This window comes from Diabrotica undecimpunctata, chromosome 11 (assembly GCF_040954645.1).
Source record: "Diabrotica undecimpunctata isolate CICGRU chromosome 11, icDiaUnde3, whole genome shotgun sequence".
Lineage (NCBI taxonomy): Eukaryota > Metazoa > Arthropoda > Insecta > Coleoptera > Chrysomelidae > Diabrotica > Diabrotica undecimpunctata.
In genome coordinates this window covers 6314248-6324250 of record NC_092813.1, presented here as the reverse complement: position 1 = coordinate 6324250, position 10003 = coordinate 6314248, and the positions used below count along the sequence as shown (strand labels likewise).

Here is a 10003-nt window from a genome sequence, read left to right as displayed (position 1 = left end):
GTACGGAGCCCACATTAACCGCTAGATCTATATATATATATATATATATATATATATATATATATATATATATATATACAAAAAAATATATTAAAGAATTAAAAAATGAAAAGAAAGATGTAAACCTCCGAGATGTTGAATCGTGTTATGTCTTAGCGCAGGAAAAAAAATTTTAATTTATTAAAAATTGTACGTTAAATTGTACGGATGATTGTATGTTTATTCCTCTGATTGTAAAAAAATTCCTCTGATTGTAAATATTGTTTGTCTTTAAATTTGTCTGTTTAATTGGCCAAGGCCATCAAACTAAAATAAAAAAAAATAATACATATTTAATGCTATCCGAAATCTGTTGAGAATAATAATTATTTTTATCAATGTTATTTATGATTTTAAAAACTAAATCTTTCGGCCAACCAATTACCGAAAATAGATTTCAGCATTTGGAAATATCTTCTTCGTTATAATTTTCAGAAAGAAGAAGTGCTTAAATTTTTCTTATGCGACTGGGACAAACATTTTATGTCTGGAAACCTTACCTATGTTGAGCTGTGTTTTAAACGGGCCATGAATGAAGTCATGTGTATGATTGATGTCATTTTATGGTCTTCTTAAAAAGTACTTTACAAATAGCAGATTGTAGAAGTTACTCTAATTATAGTAGCAGTTGTTACATTGTGAGTATCGTTTTTTAAACTATTTCCACCAGTTAGGAGAGAGACCTTTTAAACCAACCAAAAATCTATTCAATAACTACACATATTTTTTTTATCAATTCTGGTTAGAATTCTAAGTTACGTTTATCAGTCAATTATCGGAATATTATATCTGCATTTTGAAATATCTTTATTTTTATTATAATTTTCAGGAAAAAGAAGTCCACAAATTTTCCTTTTATGACTAGGAAAGTCATTTTATGGTTAGGGAGCAATCCGATTTTGAGCGTGTTTTGAGGATGCCATAAAATATACTTATGTATATAATGGAAATGCTTGTACGGCTTCATACTGAACATTAGAGGACCAATTCTAGTTACAACAGGTTCTACATGATAAAAATAATATATTTTTTTTTATTTATTTATGCCTCAACCTCAAAGGGTCATTAGCGTACAATTTAGAGTTTTACAGTTTATTTAGTACATTTATGAAATGTAAGTATGATATCAAATTTTTCATATCAGTTCCGTCACTTAATATTGCCTGTAAGGTATCTTGTAATTTATATCGAAGTCTTTCCATGCGATATAAAGGACACTCCAGTAAAATATGGCGAATACTGAGCACAACATCACATACGTTGCACTGTGGTTTTAATTCACTCTCCAGCAGATGTTTATGGGTGATGGCGGTGTGGCCTATTCTCAGACAAGATAGGATGGTTTGATGTTTACGCTTATTTGGGGTTGATTTCCAAGGTAATATGGAATGTTTTACTTCTCGTAGTTTGGATGTTGACTGATTCCACTTGGTCTGCCAATTATTGATTATTAAGTTCTTGATTACAGGTTATATATCTAGATGGGAATGCTTCTGATTTCTACAGCTTCCGGACTCGAGATTGCTAGTTTTGCCAAGGAATCTACTTCTTCGTTACCAGCAATTCCAATATGGGAAGGAATCCATACAAAGTTGACATTTATGTTCATAGTTTGCAGTTGGCGTAATGCTGATTTAATAAGTAGTAGACTTGGATGACAAGGATATAAGTTACTTAGGGCAATTACAGAACTTAGGAAATCCGTAATAATGACAGGGTTTTTGATACTATTTTCTACCACAAAATTTATTGCATTGAGAATAGCGGTTAATTCGGCTGTGTAAATGGATGTTAATTTAGGGAGTTTCATTAACATTTTTAGAGGCATCGGTATATATAAGAGTATGGTTACTGTATGTCTTGAACTCTTGGAGGACATATTGATATCATGCTTTGGGATGGCTATCTGCTTTTTTATATATGGAGAGTTTGGTATTGATAGATGGTATGGGAACAGTCCAAGGGGTAACAGTGTTAATATCGGGTATACAATAGGTATCTTGAAATTTGAATTCAAGTTCATTGAGGTATCTATTTACCCTTTCATAAAAAGGAAGGTCAAGTCTAGCATGAGTTATTCCTAATAAACATATTCCTAAAACGGTCTAAATTTACATAGTGGTTAACAGGATTCATAGGATTTGCCTGTATTGATGCCGCATATGTTAGTGAAAGTTGTTTTCTTCGGAATTCCAGGGGGACTTCTCCAGCTTCACAGTGTAAACTTTCAGTAGGGCTAATATAAAAAGCACCTAGTATAGTTCGCAAAGCACTATTTTGTATTCGATCGAGTTGTTTTATGATATATGGATTTGCTGAATCATAAATAATACAAGCGTAGTCGAGTTTGGACCTGATCAAAGACTTGTACATAAGGGTCAGTGTTTTACTATCTGCTCCCCACGTATTGTGTGCAACAGTTTTTCTAATGTTAAGTGCAGATTGAGAAGTACTTTTTAGATCATGAATGTGGTGGTTCCAGAATAATCTGTTGTCAAATGTCATGCCTAGACATTTAATTTTCTCAACATATTTTAGTTCTTTATTAAATAGTTTTAATTCTGGAGTGATAGAACTTCTTTTTTTTTTGAAAATAGCATAGCCTTTGATTTTGTTGTTGATAATTGAAGACCTGTGGAATTTGTCTATTATTCGAGATTCCATAGCACTTTCTGTAGATGGGTCTGAAGGGTTTTATCATGTATCCCCTTAACAAAAATGAATAAGTCATCTGCAAAGAGTCTAGCTTTTACTGGTAAGTTACAAGTGGAGATAATATTATTTATTGCAATAAGAAATAGGGAGACGCTTAAATTAGATCCTTGGGGAATTCCGTTTTTTTGAATTTTTGTATTAGATAAAGTACCGTTAGCTTGTACATTAAAAGTTCGATGAGATAAGAAATTTTTTATGAATTGTGCTATATTAAATTTTATTCCCCATCGACTAAGTATTTGAATAATACCATGTCGCCAAACGGTATCATATGCTCTTGTTATGTCAAAAAATACTGCGATACATTTTTGTCCACATGCCATTGCTTCATGAATCTCAGACTCTAAACTAATAAGGTTATCCAGTGTTGAACGACTTTTTCGGAATCCGGTTTGTTCCGGGGCAAGTAATTTATTATTTTCTAAAAACCATATTAATCTGTTGGATATGATTTTCTCGAGAACTTTACACATTACACAAGTTAGAGAAATAGGTCTATATGAATGTGACAGAGATTTTAATTGATTTTGTTTATAAATAGGGATGACAATAGATGAACTCCAGATTTTTGGAAACTTGCTATGTCTCCATATATTATTATAGATATTCAGCAAGTGTTCTTTGCAGATGAAGGAAGTTTTTAAAGAAATATTGCAGGGATGTTATCAGGACCGGAAGAAGAGTTTTTCGTATTATTGAGTGAGTATTCTAATTAATCCATACATAACTGCAAATATTTGTATTTTCCAGCGCAGGAAAAACTATTGCTTGTGTTTTGGATGGAAATTTAGGTACATTTTGATTTGTGACAGTTGCAAAAGATTGTTTCATATTTGTATTTGATGAACTTTGCTCCAGTTCTTGTTCAGGGGCCCCAAGAGGCGGAATATTATCCATTTTTAATTATTATCATCGATAATTCTTAAAAACCTAGTCCAGTCCTGTCCCCCCGATATCAGAACTGATAAACGGTAGCAGTAAAACGTTGTTGCTTTATAATCAAAATTGATTCTTGTTTACGTGGATTTAACTTAAATGTTATTTATTTAGATTAAATAAATATTTGTACTCACATATTTTATACTTGTAGTAAGAAAAATCACTTAGATTCACTTTTTAAGGAAAAACTGTAATTAGGTTTGATGCTTTTTATCACCTAAAAACTGGATTTATGTGGAGCTTGTTTTAAACCTCGTTCGACTTCAGAGGTCGACATCTAGCCCAGTCTGGTTAAAAAAAAGGTGGAAAAATGTTTCTCAGATATCTGAAGCTTTTAAGACATAGGTGGGAGATACTAGATGATGAATAGATGAATAGATGCTCCTAGTTTTACCTAGCGTTTTTTTTAAGCAATAATTTATGGTCACAATTTAATTTTTTGTCTATAAATTTTTTCCCTTATATTTTAAATAAACAATATTTATGTCATTTTTTTATGTCAAGAATATCTTTATTTTTCCGTTTTTTTTTAATTAAAATTGATAAATAACTTACAGAGATATTTGCAAAAAAGCAGTTTTTTTGCACTAATTTATAAATTTCATTAATTTTTTTTATTAACAAAATAAAATGGTATTAATACATTTAAACATCAAGGAATTACCATCTTTTAGATTTGTGCGAAATTTCCCCCCGATCAGTCAAATATTTTATAAGTTATTTAATTTGTTTATCCCTGAGGCTAATTATTTAAACTATTGAGCTTGCTCTATGCATAATGCTAGACACATTCAGCAAATTTCATAGGATTCTTTAAGACTTAGACTATCTCAGAAGTAAAATGGATATTGAGTCTTCATCGAAATTATTTACAAAATAAACGTTTGAAAAAGTGGTATGTTTTTTACTTATAAACAATTGTAATAACTTCTATATTTTTCACGCTACAGACTTGTACGTACAACCATTGGATAGCTGGTAAAAAACCTCACATTAAAAAATAAAAAACCTATGACCAATAGGAACGAAGTTAGTGACTATTTTTAAAAAAATCATATCTCCATTGTTTATAAACATTGAGAAGTAAAATTTGCACAAATTTTGAATGAAAATCTAAACTTCATATTGAAACTTATAGCTATAAAATTTATCTAAATTTTGAAACGACGGTACTTTCGAAAAATCGACCTAGGAAAGTGGAGAGGATATTTGTTTCAGCTCCGTTTTTTTTTTCGGCATCGGAACTTCAAATTGCAACACGTAGAAAAAATTTACATTATCTCAGCTTCCTTTGCAGCTGCAGGCCTCTTTTTTTTATTGTGGGGTAGCTCGTCGAAATATGAATAACTACATAGTTTTCATGGCCGGAAAATATGGGAAAACTCGTAAAAATTGAGTCCATTTGAAATTCACCCTAAATACTTACTTTTTTTTTTAATTTGCTCGAACAGTCTGTCGCAGTATTAATAATGATGACATAATTTTCACCCCCCATAAATCTTGGAAAATCAACATATGTTTTTTCATTTTATATCACTGATGTAATAATACTTATATATTTTATAAATTAAATTTCAGATAATTTTTTACTCATTATATAATTATATTCCTTATATTAATTATAATTGTTTGTATTTTTATAATTAACAATATTGATTTTTATTCTATTTTTCTTACAAATATGATATACAATATTAATCTAATCTGCCTTACTGCTTTTACTACTTAAAATAAGTCGATTTTTTCATCACTTGCCTTATTAAATTTTGCAATGTTTATTGAACTTTACTTTTTTATTTTCTTTACATACATTGGTTTAAAAGTTAAAATTTAGTTCATTTATTTGACTTCACTGTCAGGTCTGAACCTTTTTGTTGCAGGTTGTTTGTCTTCACTTATTAAGCCAGTCTTTCCATACATTAATATATTAATGGGCGATCTTAATGCCAAGGTGGGTCAAGGTAAGGTAGGAGAACAAGTAGGAAAATATGGGCTTGGAAACAGAAATGACAGAGGAGATCGATTGATTCAATTTTTCCAAAGTAAAGACTTCGTAATAACAAATACCGTTTTCAAATTACCTCCTCGACGGTTATATACATGGACATCTCCACAACATACCAAAGAAAAAATAGTGAGAAATCAAATAGACTATATTATGATAGCAAGGAGGTATCATAATGCTGCTAAAAGTGCTAAGACGTACCCAGGAGCTGATATAGGCTCAGATCATAACCCGGTAGTTACTGTGATAGAGGCGAGACCAAAAAAGATTAGAAGACCACCCAGAAAAGCAATAGATTTAAATAAACTTAGAAACAAAAATATACGACAAGAGACAGGAGAAGAAATAAATGAAAACCTCCGTTCAGTGCAGCAACAAATTAACGATACAAACAACGTTAACCAAAAATTAAAGTACATAAATACAGCTATACAAACAGCAGGAAAGAAACATCTTACAAAAACAACAACAAAAAATAAGGGGTGGATGACACAAGATATACTAGACTTGATGGAACAAAGAAGAAAGATGAAGAATTACCCAGACAAATACAAAGAAATAAATAAACACATAAAAAAGAGAATAAAAGAAGCCAAAGAGGAGTGGATTAAAGAACAATGTGAAGAGATGGAAACCTATGAGAAAAAGTTCGATGCGTTCAATATGCACAAAAAAGTAAAAGAGATAACAGGAAGCATAAAGAAATGCCAAATAGGTAATCTTAAAGACAAACATGGAAATCTTATTGTAGATCTAGAGAATAAAATAAAAAGATGGACAGAATACCTGAATGAATTATTTGAAGACGATAGAAACAACTTAACTCAGATAATCAATGCAACTGCGCCAGACATATTGAAAGAAGAAGTAGAATACGCAATAAGAAACGCTAAAAATGGAAAAGAAAATGGACTTGATGAAATTCCTACAGAACTGTTGAAGCTTTTGAATGATAAATCCGTAACCATAATATTAAATTTTGCAGCGAGGAGCTAAAACAGTTTCCCCTCCACTTTCCTATGTCGATCATTCGAAAGTAACTTCGTTTCGAAAGGTTTTAAGTTTCGAAAAATTGGATGAATTTAGTAGCTATAAAATTCAATATAAAGTTTAGATTTTCATTCAAAATTTGTGCAAATTTTACTTCTTAATGTTTATAAACAATGGAGATATAATTAACAAAAAATTGTCGCTAACCTTGTTTCTATTGTTCATAGAAGGTTTATTTTTTTGTTAAATGTGAGTTTTTATACCAGCTATCTAGTGGTTGTACGTACAAGTCTGTAGCTTGACAAATATAGAAGTTATTACAATTGTTTATAAGTAAAAAACATACCCCTTTTTCAAACGTTTATTTTGTAAATATTTTCGATGAAAACTCAATATTCATTTAACTTCTGACATAGTATAAGTCTTAAATAATCCTATGAAATTTGTTAAAGTTACAACTTTGGCATTAAAGTCTCCCATTATTAGTGTTATTTCGTTTTTCCGAATCCTTTTGACAATATTAGTAAGGTCATTGTAAAATTCTTCTATGATTTCTTCTGGGGCGTCCGCTGTAGGAGCGTATACTTGAATAATGTTTGTTTTTATGGGAGTTGTGTTTAGGTGAACTAAGAGCATCCTTTCTGATACAGGTACAAAGTGACTGACACAGTTGGCGATTTTATTATTCATAATTAGGCCCACTCCATTTATATGTTCGTTCTTAAGATTTCCTGAGTAGAATATTTTGTGATCTTTGATAACTCGGTATCCCGTATTTGTCCAGCGCGTTTCGCTTATTCCCATAATATTAATCGAGAGTCTTTCCATTTCATGAATGGCATTATAGATTTTTCCCGCCTTGTACATTGTTCTAACGTTCCATGTACCTATCTTTATGGTTGTTCGCAATACTCTTAGAGATCCATCATCTAGAATGTAGTTTGGTTCGTGAGGATTTCTCTTGATAACGACCTGGAAGGCCTCACGGTTTGAGCTAGATTTACCTTCCCTGCCGGATCTTGAATTCCGATTTTCATGATCAGTAGTCGGAATCTTAAAGTTTTTTATCACCATGATAATTGTACTAGAGATACTTACAAGAAGTCTTTAATGCAGTGGTTTCTCCTTGCCTTCTGCATCCTTCTGCCGTTCACTAAAAGTCTTAGTTCCTCCGCCTTCAAAGCCGGTTTCTCAAACTCCAGGACAAAAGAGTGCCCTAAGATCGCAGTATCACAGCCGCTTAACTCATAATGTGAGTGTCGCCTGTGACTATCTGGAATTAAGCCTACAGGATTTTTACTTCCCACAGCCTTAATCCAGTAATGACATTACTGCTGCCTAATGTCATATCATAATGTGAAGGTACCCAAATAAAAGCCACTTCCTTTCCTAATGATCGAAATTTTTCTAGTTCGTTTTTTATACTCTGTATAATAGGGTTGTTGGTATATATTTGTTTCAGTTCCAGTAATGCATTTAATGAGTCTGTTACGATAATGCATTTCATCGGTCTACTCTTTTCGTAGAAGATTAGGGCTTCCAAAATAGCTGTAGCTTCACCTGTTAGTATACTGCAGTTGGTTGGTATCGATATGCTGTAAGAATATTTTCTTTAGATACAGTAGTAGGCAGCAGTGTAACCATAGGGAGTTTCAGAGGCATCGGTAAACATTTGCAAATACTTAGGGTAGTGGTCTAGAATTTCCATGAATAGAGATTTAATTAGTGTGGAATTTGTAGTTGATTTGGGATACTTGGTAAGAGTTACGTCAATAGTTACTGGGTGGCTGGTCCATGGGGGATAGTTTGCATTTATATGTAGCGATAGATTAAGATGATTCAAATCGAAAGTTGTGAGCTTTATTCTTTCTATGAGGGGTGTAGAGTTTTTAGTATTATTGTTAGGAAGAAGGCCAGGGTTGCAGATGTGGAAAAATACAGGATGCTGTTTCTGGGATGATATCTTTGCAATGTAGTTCAAGGATAGTCATCTTATATGATATGGAGGTTCTTCAGTTAAAACTTGCATACTAATAACCGGCCTAGTTTTAAAAGCTCCCAGTGCTAATCTCAAAGCTGTAGATTGAATACTGTTTAGTTTTTTTAGAGTGGTTTTACATGCAGCATCGTAACATATGCAGTTTTAATGAGCGGTTGTAAAGCCTAATTAATATTTTATGATCAGCACCACAAATTTTTTTGGATAATATTTTGAGTATATTTAATCTCTTTTGACAGAAAAGCTGAAATTTATTTATGTGCGAATTCCAATTTAAAGTTCTCTCAAAAGTTAGACCTAGAAAGTTTATTACTTTTGACTGTTCTAAAGGTAAATTATTTAATGTTAGACTAGTTGTGAGGTGGGTTTTATTTTTATTAAAAATAATGTATCATGTTTTTTCAGTAGAAAAAACAAATCCCGTTTTTATCGTCCAATTACAAAGCCGATTTAGGAAACTCTATATAATTTTAGTTGCTGTCCTTAGATTATTTGATTTAGTATAAATAACAATGTAATCTGCGTAAAGACTAGCTTTAATAGGTGCTTTAATTACATCCATAATACTATTAAAAGCGATTAAGAATAAAGTTGGACTAACAATCGAACCTTTAGGAATTCCATTATCTAGTATCTTAGAGAAGCTTGTAACACCATTTATTCTAACTCGAATTGAGCGATTTAAAAAAAAATATTTATACATACAAGTATGTTACCTTGAATGCCAGTATCTTTCAAGGTTTGTAAAATACAGTGTCTCCATGATCTATCGTAGGCTTGGGTTATATCGAAAAATATTGCTATTAGTTTTTGGTTGTTTGCAAAAGCTTCATTAATTGAAGTCTGTAATGCAACGTGATTATCTTATGTGGACCTGCCTCTTCGAAAACCACTTTGAAAGGGAGTAAGAAAGTTATTATTTTCTAAGTACCATATAAGGCAGAGGTTTAAAATTTTTTCTAGGATTTTGCACATGCAACATGTAAGAGAGATGGGTCAGGTAAGAGGTAGGGTTGTCTTTTGGTTTGTTAGGCTTATTAATGGGAATGATAATCGCTTGAGACCAAAGATCTAGGAATTTATGCTTTAAGAAGCAGGTATTAAAATAAATCTAACAGAATTAATTTAGCTCCGAATGGTATGTTATTTATGAAGACTGGTAGAATATCATCTGGTCCTGCAGATGTGTTTTTTATATTTGAGAGAGAAACTTCTAACTCTTGAAGAGTTATAGGAGCAGTTAAGGGGCTGTCAGAGTTGTTAATGCAGATTGTAGAAGCATTATGTGCTTCTATGTCTATGTAGACGAATTGATA

General features: G+C 31.8%; 1 protein-coding gene across 1 annotated transcript; it reads right to left on the bottom strand.

The window, feature by feature from the left end:
* Positions 1 to 1516: 1516 nt before the first annotated feature.
* Positions 1517 to 1918, bottom strand: LOC140452613 (uncharacterized). Its single transcript, XM_072546932.1, has one exon. The coding sequence runs from the start codon at positions 1916 to 1918 to the stop codon at positions 1517 to 1519; it is 402 nt and encodes a 133-aa protein (XP_072403033.1).
* Positions 1919 to 10003: the final 8085 nt, after the last annotated feature.